At 43.1% G+C, this 18,721-nt stretch overlaps 1 protein-coding gene across 1 annotated transcript in view; it reads left to right on the top strand.

The window, feature by feature from the left end:
• Nucleotides 1-566: 566 nt before the first annotated feature.
• Nucleotides 567-18,721, top strand: part of LOC124180149 — a 37,924-nt gene continuing 19,769 nt past the window's right edge. Inside the window, exon 1 of the mRNA XM_046565267.1 lies at nucleotides 567-1,024. Coding sequence (XP_046421223.1) covers nucleotides 935-1,024 — 90 coding nt within the window. The 5' untranslated portion in view covers nucleotides 567-934. The remainder of the gene's footprint in view (nucleotides 1,025-18,721) is intronic.

Raw genomic sequence — 18,721 nt, 5'->3', positions numbered from 1 at the left:
AGAATAACACAAAACAGTAATTTGAATTTACTGAACTGTGGTGGTAAATTTATTGTATTTGTAAATCGAATAAACAGGAAATGTATGGTAAATTCATTGTTCCATATCCGATATAAAACTTCTAATACCGTGTAGAAAGTTCCGTATAGAAATTCTTAACAGCGCACGTCAAAAAAAACCTTTCAAAAAGTCGTTTTCATTTTATTACAAGACTCTCGTCACTTTCCCTTGCAATACATCTAATGCACAAATAATTTCGTCTGTAAAAAAATACGACTCTCTCCCTGACGTCGCTCCGAAAAATTGTGCCTTCGCTCCAGCGTTTAAGAACGACGATGACGAAGACGCAAAGGAATCCCTACCTTACCGACGTCGCCGTTCGCGCACTGCTGGCATCTGTCGACGAGGATGAGGGACATCCGACGTCGAGTCGAAGTCTTGGAGGCCGGAGACTTGAACGCGTGGGGCGGCGAACGGCAAGCGTGATAGGAAAAAGAGAAATGGCGTCGGAAATCGGAATGCCCCACCAAAAGCTGAGCGAAGGTGCCGAAGCTGCTCTCGGTGTCTCGGTGCCATTCAGTTTATCGCCGTCCCTCGTCAAGCCTCGTGCAAGAGCCTCGCCTGCGCTCCGAGCCAAGAGCCACGCGCCTTTTTCGCGGCAAATCAGTCGGTCTGTAAATAAATCGGATGCGGATCGAGGCTGCGGACACGGAAGGCATCGAAGAAACGGCGCGGTTAATTAATTTCCCAATAAAAATGAGGAGGAACAGCGAGTCGACAACCGCGAAGAAAATGTGACCCGTGTTTTTTTTCAAACTGTTTGCCTTACTGCGAGCTGCATCGTTTCACCGCGACTATTTATTACTGTTATTGTTCAACGTGCCGCAGAAGTGCGCATAACGCGGAAAGGTTCTCCCTCTATCACGTTCGCGCAATGTCAGTGAAAAGGACAGAGTTTCACGGTGCAAGCATCGGGATGACAGCCGTTTGGTGGCTCGTCGCGATGCTCGCTGTCGGTGCAGAGGTGAGTCGATCAATTAGTTCGAAGCCACGCCATCGCTGATTACGATACCTGGCGGCTGCATACTTGTTTACAACTTAAGATCGTTCGATTCGGAATGCGCCTTATTCCGTCATTGATATTTCCTGGAGAACCCGAAGGCTTGTCGTGACTCGATTTACCGCGAACCAACATGTAACTCCAGGTTTCTCAGAGGCGATTATAATTGTGGACACCTCGTCACTCGACGTGCCGATGAATATTAATAATCCCATTCACCGTCTTGCAATTCTATATTTACAGTGGTCAAGGTCGATAATTCCAGCCGCTTCGTAGCCTCATTTGAATATGAAGAACTCGTTCATCGAGAATACCTACACGCGTCATTCCCTCCGCGAAACGCGGAACTTATTTTCCTCCCAGTTTCGCCTTCGAACGCTTTTCACCAATCGACTTCTCCAAGGCGATCCGACAAACGCGGCCCAGTCATCGCCTGCAATGCGCGGGTTCTTTGAACCGATTTATACGCTCTGACCACGTGCGCTGCACCTGCGCCTCTCTCATCCACCGCAGCTCGAGAATGCAGCGCAGAAAATTTTCATTCTTTCGATAAGTTCGCGTCGTCGGTACGATTCTGTGACGGAGTAATCATGGTACTATACTGCATATTTGTACAAGGCTGAAGTTAGTATCGTTAACGTGACGAAACATCGTTAAATAAATCGTTGTACAATTTTAGAACGATTTTCAAAACGTTGGCTTTTCAAAATATGGACGCGTTTTTTTTTTTCTTATGATTTACCTACTAGCTGAATTTCAAACAATTCTAAGGGTGCGAAGTAACGATTTTCCCAAACATGCATCATTAAGGTGTACACTGAGAGAAATTTATGGTTCCGGTTACCTCTCAGTCCTTAACTATTTTGATTTTTTACCATAATCGAAAAATATAGTTCTAGGTAGAAAGTGAAAATTAGTTTTGTAGCTGTTACCGGAAAGTCTAGTAACCGTTGCTATTCTTTCTCATTACAATCACTGTTGCTATATTTTCCTGTAACCGTTGCGAAAATTTAATGCTTGTGCAGCGATAAATTGACGTTAAAGCCTTGATTAACTAAAAAAGTAGAGTAAACCCCACAGACTGATTTTGCGTTGCAATTACCAAAAAAGGATCGACAATGGCGCAAAATGGTCACGTGTACCTCGTTTTTCGTAATTCCAACAATATTCAAACAGTTTGTTCAACGATACCCGTTTTACTGAATTTTTCTAGTTACTGTAACAATTGAAATTTTTGTCAGTGTAAACGTTATTAACTTGAACCTCATAGATTTGTTGCATCCTTACGGAATTGTTGTCTAAAAAAAGGGATCAATTTTGAAGCTGGACTTACCGGATCGACGCCGATCATCGTGCATCGTTGCATGCCCATTTTGAGCGGCGGAACAAATCTTATTAGCTAAGACACTCGGCCCACGGATATAGGTATATATAGAACATAGTCGACGGCGAACCGCCTACGCAACGGATCCGGAGGTTGCGAAAGTGTGGCTAAAGTCTGGGACTATAAATTTGATTGTGAGCTGACACTTCTCTACACCGAGTACAAATATATTATACAGCCTAGACATCGAGGTGATTCGACGTGGGTGTCGCCTCGTTCGATGATTTGCGCGTATCGCGATGCGGGAGTCGAATTCTATCGAGCCACGGTGTAGATATTCTAAATGCTAATGCCGGGGTAAAAAGTAAACGATGCACAACTCAAGCCACAACGCGCCGTCGCTGCACAGGCTCATTTTCTTACGAAATCCTGATCCGGTTATCTTCGAACAACGCGCATGGTAATAAGCTGCATACGTGTAAGCCGGTCTTCAAGGTGATGAACAATATATCTATATACTGCAAATGAGAAATCGATTGTCATTTTTTACTTTTCGACTTTCTATCATTGCCACCTCGTTGCGACACGTTCAATTAATTCTCGCTTTATGTATTGTTGCACCATATGCAGGAAAAATCGAAGCACAATTATTCCAGCCAATTTATATTAGATACGCGTTATTATTGGTGTTCAATGTTCGTATTAACATCGAACGAGAACTGAGACTTCACTATCGCTGTAAAAAATTGGCAGTGTTAAAATTGACCAATAGTGACCGGTGTGGGCTACTATAGAACAATTTTTGTAGTATAGTCAGAACTTGAACGTCAGCCAGTGTTAGGTTGAAACCAAAAAATATTCCATAGAAGTCCAAGCCACATTTTTTTTTTACGGTGTAACTGCTCGAAACGATGTATAAATAATGAAACTTGAAGTTCCCAACACCGTGATAGAACAATCAATGACTGGTTGCATATATCTAATCTTCGTTTGAGTATATTTCAAAAATTCTCAACACCATTAAGCTGTGTCAGTTTATATTCGACTTCTTTTCACCAGTTTCCTCCGTTAATACAGTTGTTTTACGGGAATAAGGTGAGATAGAACCCGGGATGAGTGTACTAAATCATTTAAAACTTTCGTTTTTCCTTATTTGACGCAGCTACATATATTTATAGCTATATATGTATATTGCACTTAGCAGCGTTGCTTAATATTGTACGTTGGAATGAATACGCCGCGACGTGATCAAGAGTTATTAACTCTGTAAATAAAAACGTGTATTTTGGGGGGGATCGCCGCGGTGTACATCGTGCACGCATAATATATTACAGACCCTGTCAAAAACCGAGGAAAAAAATACGAGAAGATTTTATCCCAGGCAACACCTCGCTGTGTGTCTGTAAACGTACAAGTTTTATACACTGCGATTTATTTATCGTACAGTTATAGTCAGCGATTCTTATATGCCTTCTAATTTGATTACAAATGCCTGCATCAGCACATCCTAACGCCTGTTTGTTACGCGTATACGCAATACGCGTCTTCTCTTGCATTATAATTTACGGCGCGACTTGCACTCTAACGACTTTTATGCAGTCGCGCAGATGGTTCCTATTAATTCTTTCACTTTCCTGATAACCGAACGCTCTTTACGACGCGATGGCAAAAAATAGAAGAAAGCAAGAAGGCTGAGACATAAAATCGAGGTTTTATTTTCTTTGTTAACTTCAGTAACAGCGGTGATTGGCAAATCGAGTAATGATAATTCTTCCGTAATCATTATCGACTTACGATCAAATTTCTGTGAAAAAAAAAGGCTTGTATTAAATTTACACGGAAATTTAAGCGACTATAAATAATTTCGACGAAATCGTTGAGGAAAACATAACCGATAATCCGACGTCCGTAGGAGCTAATTTATTCTGTGCCTGAAAGGATTGGTCAAGCATATAATTACGTGTAACGCATACACGCCTTGTTTAAATGGTAGTACGAAATTCCAACGCGCGACGGTATTATTTTATCGAAACAACGCATTAATGCCTCCTCTTAATTTCTTGAAAATTGATTTTCTTCGTTATTCGACCGAACGCGACAGAATCACAACGATTTTAAACGGAAACGCATTACAATCGAGTGCCTACCAGTGACTATATCTAAAATAATATATAAATATAACTCAGAATCGCGTCTCGCAGCAGCAGTTTTTAACCCAAATAAATATTCGATGGATGTATAGTAAAGTAATCTATTCCAAGTTGGCCAGGTTCGACGAAGCACCGAGGAACATTTGAATAAATATTGGCGCATGTTTTCCTTCGAGGTTGAACTCTAATTTTCAGCCAAGTTGTCTTGTACGCGATAAGTATTCGGGAAATACTGAACGCCGGGTACGTTATAATAAGATAATAAAATAATAACTTATATATATGTAAGTAGGCAATATACGCATACCTCGCGGTATTACGCAGATATCGTGGCAAATTATTTTCCAATCAGCTTAAAACCGCAGATATATAATCTCCGACGAGCAATCGTTATTCATATTTATACATATAGGCAGGTATAACGCGAAACAGCCGCGCGCTCTGCACGAAGGGGAAAATATAAAAATTGGGTAAAAATAGAAAAAAAAAAAGAAAAAAACAAAGAAATGAGAGAACAACGTCTCTTGGAGACGCTCCATTCAACCGCCGATGAATCGTGACAGGCGAAGGTCCGATAGGGCGCAATATCTATACCCGGCACGTTATATCGAGATATCCTCATATTCGCGTGATGCTCTTAGGCACCTATTGCGGTATCTCGAACACTGCGGACAACCCGAAGTGCGGAACGTGTCAGCGAGGATGATTTAAGTGAATGCGTGTTCCCGCCGGGCTTCCCTCGCCTCTCGTCTCAAATGTCGTAAACTCAGAACCGGCGGAGCCCAATCCATTTGACTGGATCAGCGATGCACCAGAGTCCTTGGAGCAGACAAATTTTATGGCGAACGGATCAATGAATCTCGGACCCTGACGGCGCGCTGCCGTGCACTTATGTTAGGTAACTACACGAGAAAAACGATGCGTGGCTTTCGATTTTCCTCCTCTTTGCACCCTGATTCGCTCTATCTTGGCGTCCGATGTATTATGGGTGTAGTCGGGTCGGCGAATGCTTGCAAAAACTGGTTTTCAAAATGAGATGTAACGTGAAAGTTGCGGCATGACGTGGATTATTCTTTTACACGAGACGAATACAATCGGACGTTTTTCTCACATGATTTGGAGAAGCAAATTGTAATTTTTCTTATCAAGATCGGTTTACCTGACATAACTTCTCAACGGCGGACAACCTGCTCGTACATGCCGATGATTCGGTGGAGACTGCAGTCATTCCTGATATCGTAAAGGCGGAATTGAGTTCATTGGAATCATTGAAAGTCGAGCTACATCGTCAATTACACCTCAACCTATATCATTTTCGCTTTCTCGCGTTGATCTGCGGCTGATTGTGAGTAGACTTTCATGAATAAACATTCCTGCTCGCGCGATAATATAAAAACACGATTAATCCATACAGTTTTTCACGGTGGAAAGTTCCGGTTTCTTCATACAAACCAAACTCGATTTCTACTCACGATTATGCGGTAACATGTATATGAGAACGAAGAACAGCGAATGAGCATGATTATTCGTCAAGGCTAAGCGGTGTGAGAAACTTATCCAGAAATCTATGTAAAATTCTATCGAATTGTATTCACTAGATACTTTAAGACGCATCGTGAAATTCAATCCGAGGTACTCATTTTCTTCGTTTATCTTTTCAATTAAGCCCAATACAGTCAAGAACAAGCTTACCAATAACAGAACCCTTAAGGTTAGGTGATCCTACATGAAGATGAAGAAAATAAAACCAACATACTAAAATAGAATAATTTCAGAAGCTAAGAATATTAAAATACAAATCATAAAAGTGACAAAAGGAACCAGTAACATCAGCTAAGAAAATGAAATTTTTATACGTTACACGATATTTGAAATGCGGCGAAAAGAGAAGTGAAAAATTAAAGAGACTACTCGACTAGTAAAAACGACCGTTATTCGAACAAGTTTGAGAAAATTCTTACCTAACTCGCATCCTGTTGAATCCTACAAGCACAAATACGTTTAAAAAAATCCTGGATGCAGGTTTTGTGTGAATTGTTGAAATGAGCATTAAACAGGAAACGCGTACCGCGTATACATATATCAGGCGTAATGTCCGTCCGTCTGTTGAAAACAAGCTTTATGGTGTAACATGAAACAGCTGTCGTTGTATAAAGCGATGAGTACCAAAACCCTGTGATTATTACACATAGATAGCAAATTGGCGCGTACATCACCACCCCTTTCACACAATGATGCGCATGGATACCGATACGATCGTTTCTTCCGGCTTGCAACTGCACCAACAGCCAAGTCGTAAAAAAAAACGGTCGTTGTTGTGTGCGTATCGTACGGTTTAATTGACCCACAACACCGACGGAGCCAATGATCCACCTCAAACGGTGTTTACTTGATCGTATTCCACGAGGATCTGCCTGAAAGGAGGTAGTGCTTGTCGTTTCCTTATTACACCCAGGGAATGAAATTGAAGCCGCGACTTACGCGTTATCTTATTTGTCAACGACGCTGCTTGGATATCATTCCTATGTGATTTTGTCATTCATTTCCGTTGCATAAGAAAGTATTGCGTCAAGTATTAGGTATAATATACCTACCGACTGCATTGCGCTGTGTAAATAGAAGCAGAAAAAAAATTGGAAATTTTCTAGGAAGAAGACGATTCAGTAATGGTTAATTGCCGGTGATTCCGTAACGCCGTAACGAGTGCTTTCCTCGTTACGTAACTCGTCACGTGTCATATTTCATTTGACAGAGTCGAGAAAGACCTGCGATACGTTACATGGCGAGTAAAAGAAGCAAGTAAGAGAAAATATATGTTGTGTGTGCGTATATTTGAAGGATTATGAATCAGTGTTACAGCTGTCGGATCAATCACTGCCGTCAAAGCTACAATCACTTCAAATCGTTTCATCGCAACAAATTCTATCTAACGGGTGTCCGATGAGTCAAGACTTAGGTGTGTGTAATTCGAAGACTGGAAGTCCTAAACTGCTTGAGATATGCTCGGTTCATTACGGCGCGTTTATCACAATTTTGATACCAGCGCTTGAACGAAGACAGAAAAAAGTAGCGAGTACAAACTTTTTACAGCGCAACGCGTCAACGTAACAAATAAATTCCACCGCAAGTTCCTAAGTGAATTTCACTTCTTACCAGTATAGACGAGCACAAGAAGTGGATTTTCACTGAAATATTTAACGGGAAGTTGGGTACGTAACAATTTCTTGAAACCTGGGTACCTGCCGCTGATCCGGCTTCTCCGTCTCTGCGTGGACCACTTTTCCGAGGCATTGACGTATGGCAAAAACTAGGTGCCCTTTTCTTTTCTCCCGTGTGTATCGTGCCGATAACTGTAAAGGTACTCCGTTACTCCACCCGTAACCACGGGCTTGTTTTACCCGAGGATCCAATTAGCTGCCGTCTTATCGGTTACGCCGCATCTCGGCTCGCACCGTACACTGACCAATGACTGAAATAAAAATCCGGCTAATTATCCAGCCGGAGGCTGAGTGAGGCTGAGAGTCGGGTCGTTATTAAATATGGACTCCGGAATGCGATATTTGCGGTTTTTCATCAAACGTGCCAAGCCTCGCAATAACCGTTAATAAGATTCACTTTCATCCGTTATCGTTACGCGTGCTCGCCTCGTGTAATGTTAACCCCTTCAAGCCTCTCCGCAGCAGCGACAGAAGAGACTGACTTTGTTTAGAAACCCGCGAAGCGCTCGGAATGATTCCGCTCCACTTTTCGCTTCCTCTCTCTACCCGCGTGTAACGATACAACGCGACCGAGTTCATGCACCTCTCGGATCATTGTCAGCCTGGCGCACAATGCGATAATATAACACTTTCCTATCGTTACAATGTGTACCCGCACGCTCGTTAAATGCGCTTGTTGCACCGTCGAAACACGCCCGAAACTTTACTCACACTGTTATCAACATCGTCGTTTACGTAATTCAGCCCCGCCTGCGGCCTCTCATTCTTATAAATCGCGTCTCTTGACTTTGACGAAAATGTCAAGCTGAATTGCGCAATTGTCCGAACTTTTTTCCATGCATGATCGATTACCTCGGATCAAGAACAACCAAAGATGACTCGGAAATTCGTGTCCCGTAGAGATACCGACTGATCGTGAACATTGTATAGATCGGTATTAAAATCTCCGTGACGAATGAAACATCGATTGATTTGGCGAGGTGCTCATCTCGAGCTCCGGTAGTTCCATGACGTTGAAAATTTTTGCGAGGATACAGTATACCATTGACGGTATATAATCTTATTGGGTGACTCTCTTGAATAGCGTTCAACGTCATTTGACGCGAAAATCCAAAAAAGCCGACATTCTCTTATCATGCGTAGTCCGAACGATGATGATTACGGTGAATGTGCCTAGAATGTAACGATAATCCAAGCGTTTCTATCATGTTATTCGTGTATTCAGTCACGGGTACCGCTGCATTAGGGAGTTGAGATCATCACTGGCCTTTGGTGATAATTCTTCGGAATATTCTAGATTGGGATATGAATTAATCCCCTTTCTATAAGCCTCCTCCGAATGAGACGTATGACGTGAGTATCGAGAAAATATTATTCTCAGACGGAGCCAGCCAGCTGGTTCAATGAAAGTAAAATGAAATACTCCGAACACGTCATCCTCCCGAGGAGAAAGCGACCCAAGGCGATGACCGTATACTCGGTAATGGACCCGAGTGACCCTTGATCGGTTGAACAGAAAGTGTTGCGTGAGCGTAGGTGAGCCGTACAGCCTTGCGTATTACGTTATGTACCTATACATGTAGCGAAGAGTGTGTGGGGAACCTACGGGAGAAAAATGATTATTCCCACGTCACCTTGCAAGGAGAAAGTCAAAGTGTGTATTCACAAAGTTGACACTGACTGATCTCTGGTATTCCGGGATCAATCCGCGAGAGATTACAGATGTCTCGATTTCGAATTCTTGTTCCCAACCACTCGTAGCTCGATGTCGTGCAAACGTGACGTAAAAAATTGCTGTTTTTATAAAAAACCACGTGAGATCCGATGCTGTAAGGTATGAATCCCCTGCCCTCGGTTTAACACTGTCACGATACGGTTTAATCTTTCACCTCATCGCTTACCACGTGCCCACGTGTTTCGTATTCGAACCATCGAGCACTTCCTGCCCCATACGGTCCGTAGTACGCTAACCGACCGAGTGCGGTGTTTTGTTTCAACGAACGTGAGAACAAAATATGCATGAATAGCACAGAGATTTCTCAAGGCCCCGATTTTACGAAGCGTCGTTTTTTGCTCGTATAGTTGATCGTTTTCTTCAGGTGAATATATGCATTTCCAGCGCGAAGCGGAATTGCACGCGGGCCGCAAAACGGAGTATTTGGAAAAATTTCTAGAAATGAAGGAAATTTATGGTCTTTTCCTCTCTCTCTCTCTCTCCCGCTCTCTCTCGTTCTCTCTATTTCATCACGATTTACACTCGTAGCAGCAGTTTACCGGGCTTACAATGTATAATCAGTATGAAGTTCAGGTCTTCGAGACCTCGACTCTCGTAGTTAAATGCACTCAAGGTAAAAACAGTAATTACGTACCGTAAAGTAGAGGCCGAGCGCATCGTTCGCTGAAAGACCTTTGAAATTTGGCCAGAGTATTGCGCACTGATTGAATTTAAATTCTGTTTTATTATACGATCACAGCGGCTAACGTTTTCTTTTTCTTTTTTTTTTTTACGTGTACCCGCATGAAAGTATGTTGAACCCCACCTCCTATGCGGCGTAAAATATTATAAGAGTGTTTGGCATCTGTAAAATACGATCCGATACCATCGATAAATATTCTCAATGGCCATTCTCTTTTCGATTTTCATCGCATCGCCCACCGATCGGCTGGCAGAGTTGCGCGCGGAGCAATATTATCCGGTTTTATCTAAAATCCGATCGATCAATATGGCCGCAGCAGCACCGTATCAAAAATACTTCAAGTACATAATGGGCTTCTGCAGAGTGCGAGCTGAATGATCCTGTGAATAGAAATAGGCGGTGGGATTTGCAAGTCAGGTTTTGTTGACAGGAACAAAAATTAAATGATGATCGAATGCCTGTCACATTAATACATACGTATGGTGTAATAAAGAATAAAAAATAATAACGCAACGCAAAAGCTTTACTTATATTGTTAGCTGTGATAGAAACAATTAGTTTTGATATTACAGAGTGAGGTGTGTGAATTGAAAAATGTATTTTGGCAAGTCGAGTGCCTAAATCAAACATTCGATTACTAGGCTGGAGTAATCGATCCAGCTATTACAAGCACGCAACGGCTTTTTACAGCTCATGGTGCCAAAGCTATTAATTCCTATCACGCAGAGGACGTCACGTAACATTCACAACCCAGTGAACATGTGAGGAAATTTTTATTTTCCTCTCCATTTCTATACTTGCTTTTTTTGGCTTTCAAAACGATTCGGGTTTTACCGCGTCTCAAAGATTTCGAAGCTGATAATCTAGCCGCAGTTAGAAAGATTCAACCCGATGAACCTTCCATCCAACCTGCAAGACGTGCTTCGCACTCTTATTGCTTTTATCCTCCCAGATAAGCTCCGAGAACTTGGTGTTTCTTTTCGACTCTTTGTTTTTTCTATTTTTCTTCTTTTTTTTTTTTTGCCCTACGGGGGTGCCCTGGTCGATGTCGACGTTGTCGTATATATCTCTGAATATTGAAGTCCACATATCTCAAATGCGAAAAAGGGCTTATTAGCTCCATTCTAAATACAATTCTGAACAAAAACACTCCAAAACATTTACATTCGACGCAGAAACAAAACGAAATGGACCGATTCCTACGAATTTACTATTAGCATTTCGTAGAATTCGAGCCATTTTTATATTTCTACCTCACATGAAAATGTCTTGGAATGTCTTTGTTCAGAATTGTGTATAGAATGGGTCTGTTAAGCCCATTTCAGCTTTTGAGATACGTGGAATTCGGTATTTGGAGATGTATACGTCAACGTCGAAATCGACCAAGACAGCCCCTTAACACCAGGTAGCACAGATCAGACAAATCGATGCTCGACGAAACGAAAACTTTGCAAAATACGAAGGTCGTTGATCTCGAAGTGAAAATCTAACGACTAATTCCGCGCGTCGTACAAAACGGTTGAACTTGCCTCTTACAACGATTCAGTGCACGGCATTCACAGTCGTATAAACACACCGCAGGCGCGTTGCAGACAATAGAATAGCAAACTAGATATAACGTTACGTAGCTAAAACGTTGGTACGTACGGAGCAGGCGTATACGAATGCTTGGGCCACATTGTCTACCCGGTTTCCTACGATTTTCATACCGATGTAAACTAGGCCATTGTCATTCCGCTTACGAGGTCACTGTTACGCTCTGCACGCACCGGATGAAGCCAAGTAGATAACATTCTGGAGATCAAGCAAGGGCTGCGATGCTGCCGCTGAGACGATAAATTTTTGCTCGAAACGTTAGCAAGCAAACGAGGATCAGCCGATGGCTATGTATTATGAAACGATAGCATCGCCTGTATAACTGTCTAATTACTTAATGGCCCCCCAGTTAACGGATTAAACCGGCGAGCTTTCTCCGCCGAATACAAAATCCGGCCAACATCCGACTAAATCTCGTCCTCGCAACAGCATTGAATCACGAAGAGAGCACAGAACTTGTACGTATATAACGAATTGTCCAAAGGGATCAGCTCCGAGGGATAACCATTGTTAGGTACCGAAGGTGCCGTTCAACGTTTCCAACACGTGTAGACCTGCCGGTTTTGTTTTAAAAGACAATAGCTCTGCGGCAAGCTGAACCTTCGCTAACGTACCCTTACACCAAGCACACCAGCAACTGGCGCCCCCAGGCTCTGTTCGCACCTCCGTGTCAAACACTATCTCATCAGCGTTGGTGGAATCATATAATAGCGTTGCTCGAATGTTCGTCAATGGAATGTCTCAACGCTGGACTTGGAAGTGTCCAAGAAGCCTCTCGCAATTTAAATCACGCAACAAACTCGCTTCCTGCAAAAGCTCTATCGCTTCGCTCTGACGACCCTCGTAAGTTTAAACGCAGCACTGCCCGAGTTTTTTCCAAGATTTCCCGAGAAGACCCCCTAATATGGGGAAAAACGTCTTTTAGGCGGCCTCCGGAAGATCGTTGGAGAGTCGGAGGTACTGTTGCAGTGTAATCCGGAGTCATGAACGCTGACTTACAAGATTGGTAAATGGTACCTCGAAGCAATCGGCCGAGTGTTTAGGTATACGCCCGACAACGTCGGGGGATACGCATGCCATTGAAATGAGTTACTCGTGCAAGGCTTGAACGAGAAGAAGGATGTTATTCAAGCACATCGCAGCCAAGCGTGCGAGGAGTTAACAAGTATGATGTTACCACCGCATCGCCGGCATCTCGTCACCTCACTCTCGGAGGCATACTAATTTTCAGAAGCATGCGTTGTTCACGGTTCACGATGAGACGCCGACGATGTCGCATCGCGTCGGTGGCGGACAAATCAGCACGATGTGCGACAGCGGTATGGACATACACGTACGTAGAACACCTATCGAGGTTGTAAGCCTCCAGTTATGAGGTGGCGCGGAAGTTGCCGTGCCTAAACTCACACTTACACGCACGTGCACGCGGCCATGCAGGTATGTTGAATGTTCTTGCAAACTGGGAAGCCGCGTCGTCTGGCTCAAGGAACGTTGAAACAATGCGCTGCCGCTGTCACCTCTCCGAACTAAGAGCACCACCGCGAGAGAAGTGAAACGCTTCGCCGCGGCTACAACCTGCGTGCTTTTAAAGCTGATACTACCGAGTGACAGCTAGGGCTGCTTAACATCCCGCAAGCCTTCCTCCTTCCGCATTATTTTCTATTAATGTACCTGTATAATCGTGCATCGAATTTACGAGGATTCTTACGTGCGACCTGGCTATGCCTGCGCACAGGGGGCATTCCACGTCAATTCGACTACGGTCTGACCAACGCTCGCTGATTGGACTTAGTCCGCGATTATTATATTGTTGTTCCGATTATGAAAAGTATTACAGATTTTTCCAACCCCCCTGACGCCCCCAGAGGTCTTAAAATGATAATATTTTAATTGTTACTGCGACATTTCTCAATATTATAAAAAAAATTACACGATTCCTGTAGCGGAAATCAAAAATACCCCAACCAAAATCAAGGTGGGCAGGCAATGCAGTAACTTTATTATAATCTTTTATCTGACTAATAATTTGATTTTTTTATTTGTATTTTTCAGGTTTCAACATATGTATCCTAATATAACAACTATCTAGAAATTTTTAATAAAATTACAAAGCAATTCTCAATTCTACATTATGTGTTTTGAGTCATGTGGATTTTACATTTTTGAATTTTGATTAAAATTCCGTGATAGTTGTTGTATCAGGAATGATATGTTGAATGCTGAAAATTCAAAACCAAATTAAAATGACTTGAAAAAAATTATTAATTGGCTGAAAAATGAATCAAAAATTAGCGTTTTACTTGCCCGCTTCGATTTTTATTTTGGACATTTTTGATTTTGGCTACAGAAATTATGTAATTTTCTTCATAATATTCAGAAATGTCGCAATAACTGTTGAAATATCATTATTTGAAGAGCTCTGGGAGTTTTAGGTAGGGTAAGAAAAATCTGAAAACAATCTGGAACGCTTCTCAACGTTCGAAAAACAAAGTATGCGAAATCTTTTGATTAGTCTTGGAGTCGTTGAAATTTTTTGTTAACATTTTGTCGCGTATGAAAATCGTGTGTTTAAAATTTTTTTAAATTTCCATATATCTATTAAAGTCTTATTCACATTACATCCGAATCTCTGAAATCTTGAATTTCGGCTAACGCCTCGATTTCTCTAGGCAACACGCTTCGGAAACGGACGTATGTGACAATCCATCGACAAATTGATTGAACGCTACGCGGTTTTTCTATTTTCGTGTGATCGAACTGACCGCGGCGTCATTGCAGAAGATGGGCCGAGAAGATTGTGAGTAATTCATCTCCTCACCTGCCCCCATATAAATATATCAATCAAATACCCAAGTTACGATTTATGAGGTATTGCCTTTCGAATAAAAAGATTGCTTAATCCCGCATATCCTCAGAACCAACAGCTGAGCTCTTCGATGTTTGACGATGGCGGTGGTTCAAAAGTCGAATCAAACCTTTTACTCGTGATTGAACGACTGTAACGATACATTATCGATGCTCGTTTGAAACGAGCTCTAAGAGCAAATAAAACATCCAAAGAAGAAAGCTTATAGCATCCCAGTATGCAGACACTCGTTTCTTCAACACCGCGCCGTAATGTACAAGGCAGCTACGAGGTGTGCGTGAAATGCGTTATACGAGTCCGGCTTTTATAATCTCACGCTCTCGTCTCAACCAACGAGAGAGCTGTTTAAATTACGCAGAGGACATTTCGCTGGCTCGTGAATTTTCAGTCCCGCATCGAAACCCGGTATCGCCATTCCTGGAGAGCCGGTCGAAAGTTGTTAAATATAAAAATCGCCGAGTCGATGACCATCTCCGAAGAATGGGACGCATTACTCGGACACGACGTGAGCTTGCATCACTAATAAAATGCAATCGGTCGGTTTTCGGAAACTCCGATAATCTGCAGATTTCATCCCGCGCCTCTGCGGAGATAATTATCGAACGCGAACCTTCGACGCGGTTGATACCTACTTAATGTAAACGGTGAAACAATCGGGGGTCCGGGAACCGGCGGCGGAGTGATCGGTGGCTGAAAATTGGCTTAAATTTAATCTCGGTTAGTTATTGGTCGAAAGGAGATCCGGGCGCTTATCTCGTTACAGCCGCAAGTTATCTCGACTACGGGATTGCAACAGGCTGTTACCCGATCGACGAGTACCTGCTGCTGCACCGAACTTCTCCGAGAAAGCATTCGAAGCCCGAGGGCACCAAGATCCCCGAATCGCCGACCACCGTGTTGTTGACCCTTCCTGTCTGCGGCCTTTGGTTCTTTTCCCCCGTTACATACGAGCCGCCATTCGTATCCTCTCTTTTTTACGATCCGCCAAATCTGAAACCGCGCGTTTCGTCCGCGTCTTTTACCCACGAACAAGAATATAACCTCCACGACGCCCTTAAATGCATCCTATGTGTTACCCGTTTATTATACAACCTCGAATCCGGCGCTCTCTCTTCGCGAACGGCGGTTTTCTCGACCTCTCCGCGCCCCAAACAGCTTAACAACCCTGTACCGACGATCCTCGACCGAAACGACGCTTTCTTCGTTTTCTTTCCAAAATTAAAGTGAAGGATCAAGTCTGTTTGCGGTTCCTTTAGCAAGAGTAAAGGCGAGAGCAGACTGAGCGTAAAATTATCCTCAATCTCTGTATGCTTGAGGTACGTGGATAATATTAGCACAGCCCTGTCGAGAACCCAACCACGAGTATTGACATAATTATAGGGCTCTCAGCATTTAGGTGCTGAGTTGTTTTAATCAGAAAACTTCTTATTCGTACTCATCTGTGGACGGGAAATAAATGTGATAGCAGAACACTGGAAAAAAGTACCGAGACAAGAAACATTTCGGAAATTAATCAAGACGCAGATGAATTAGGTATCGTGCTCAGCTTTTTCGTAAAAAAAAAAGAAAATTCATTACATTCATTCCTGTCCTGGCTCGATCTTATAAATTTATAAGAAATATTAACTGAATTTGACAAACGCCATAATCAATAAGTGCTGCTAATACGCTCTCCGTGAAATAGTGCCAAGTCGATCGGACAACGCGTTCAAACATTACACCCACAAAATCCAAGGAATCCGCATACTTTTTTCAAGCAAGAAATATTCAGTTCGTGTTCGTGAATTGGGGTGCAAATATACACATTATACAAAGAATTGTTTAGTAACCCCCATTAGTACCTAAGCCCTAATATTTCTCTGCTAATATTACGTACAGACTTGAGGTTAGAATGTAGCCGTTAAATATTTCTTCGTGAACATAAAAATGGTTTCGAACCAGACAGAATCTAGCATGACAACTTCGACGTAGATTATTCATATGCATGAATTACAGGCTTTCAAGCCACTGGCAGATAACTAATTGGAAGTGACATTGGAATATTTGATAAGAAGCTGCTTACGTCTAGAGTACTGAACATTCTGGCAGGAGCTACGCGAGTATAAATGATCAACGAGCACCGCGTCGCGCGCCGTATTATAACCAGAGGGAATAGGATTTGCCTGTACAAGTTGGTACGTGAACGGTGATACCCACATACGTGTACGATGCATGGATCATGCGCGGTACGTTGTCCAATAATTTTACACGCATGTCAAATTAAATCGCACGAATTTATCAGCGTGACCTATATAAATAAAAAGTTTCGCGCGTTCGATCGCTAGCTGCAACTGCTTCAGCGGTTGCCAATGTCGCGCATTGTATATAAGGTATTTGCCTGGCAGCGTTTCATCGTTTATACACGCATACCGACTCGTACATTAGGTACCCGATACGATCGAACAAGTTGTGCAAAAAACAAAGCGATATCGGCGAAAGCGATTAAAGTCGAACAGGCATATAACGCATGCGCCCGAGATACAGTTAACCGAGCGATGGACGTTGCGGATAGACCCGGGCTCTATCCTCCGCACATTACTCTTCTCGGACTGGCCCAATCAGAATCATCCTTGGCGAGTTATGATCCCTACACCGTGACAAATGCGCGAGCCGCTATGTCGGATTGAGCGAACCGGTCGGTCCCTAAGTATCTCTGTGCATACCCATGTATGCATCCGATGCCAGTGGTACCTGATGTTCTCCTCAACGTCTGCGCCGAGATGCACCGTGAAGCACAACTCAATGCCACGGGACTTTCCTCCGGGACAAATAAGTCCGTGAATTATGTCAGCCCATTAACTAATCCGTTTGTCAACGGAGGAAAAGAAGCTGATTTAATTCCTGAAAACTTGACGGCTCGCACGCCTTGGGGCTAAAGAATCATCTTCTACGAGCTGCCGCTGATGCTGCTTGGATAACCCGGATGCAGTTATCCCCTGTAGGCCTTTTCGTAGTGACGTGATGAAGCTGCTTGTTCTATTAGTTTGTATTAATGATTGCAAATGAGGCAAACACGAACTACTTGAATCCACGAAAACCAAGCGAAATAAGGTGCTTTGGACTGGAAATATATAATACGTACGAACTTCTTAGGAGATCGTGTTTAAGGGTTACTAAATTTCACAGAACGTTGTGCGGAACAACGACTATTCATGGTTAAATTTTTGACTTAAAGAAAAAATAAAAACATAAATGCTCCGACGATTTTAAATCCTATCCTTCATAGCGACCTTGGGAAAGCAGGGTTTCGTGTTACCCTGACATGGTTGTGAAATATTGCACCGCGCTGGAACGACATTCTCTGCAAAATAGCAAAAGAAAAAATTGTCGACGAAGATCTACCCAGCCCGCGATAATTCCGCGAAACTTTTCCCTAGTTCAGATATTCCGCACCTTTGTATCTGAAACAAAGTAAAAATGGTGGAGTGAACCGGAACCAGGGCTCGATGTAGGATACCGGCTCTCCTGAGTTCGGAATCCAGCAGGGTTACGTGGTCAATTGTTGAACGAGTCCGTGGTTTACGTCGATGGTGAGGTAGAGGCGCGGTGTCCATGGGCTGCTCAGCAAGATCAGCAATCGTTGGTCGGTGCACGCATTCCTGAAATACATGCCTACACACGGCCCGAGTTGTGCATGATGCAGGCGACCCACGCGATCGGTAGTTGGGCTATCGGAGAATTTGCCGGAAAGGTAATAGCGGCGTCCTCTTGTGCTTCTCTTTGGCCGATCATTACGCCGAGGAATTCGAAGCCTCAAGCTAATCCTTACGTCAATCGAATTCACCACGCTCCGATGCATTATCGCTGGGGCTCCGTTGTATGCACCTACCCGTTCGACTGGTACAAATTTATTGGAGTTGGTTCGAAAGAATGAGTCAACCTGGGCGCACGCGTTCTACTCCTGCATGTGCGTGCAAGGACTCACCGCCCATTTATTTTATCACCAGACAGTTTTGTCCTAACTCGCCAAGTCTCCGAGTGCATTGTTTCCGTTTCATAACCACTGCAGTAAATTCTGTACACAGTTATGCAGTGTGCATGTAGTGTAACA

This window comes from Neodiprion fabricii, chromosome 4, assembly GCF_021155785.1.
Source record: "Neodiprion fabricii isolate iyNeoFabr1 chromosome 4, iyNeoFabr1.1, whole genome shotgun sequence".
NCBI lineage: Eukaryota > Metazoa > Arthropoda > Insecta > Hymenoptera > Diprionidae > Neodiprion > Neodiprion fabricii.
Note: the sequence above shows the minus strand (reverse complement) of the source record. Positions and strands in the feature narration are given on the sequence as shown.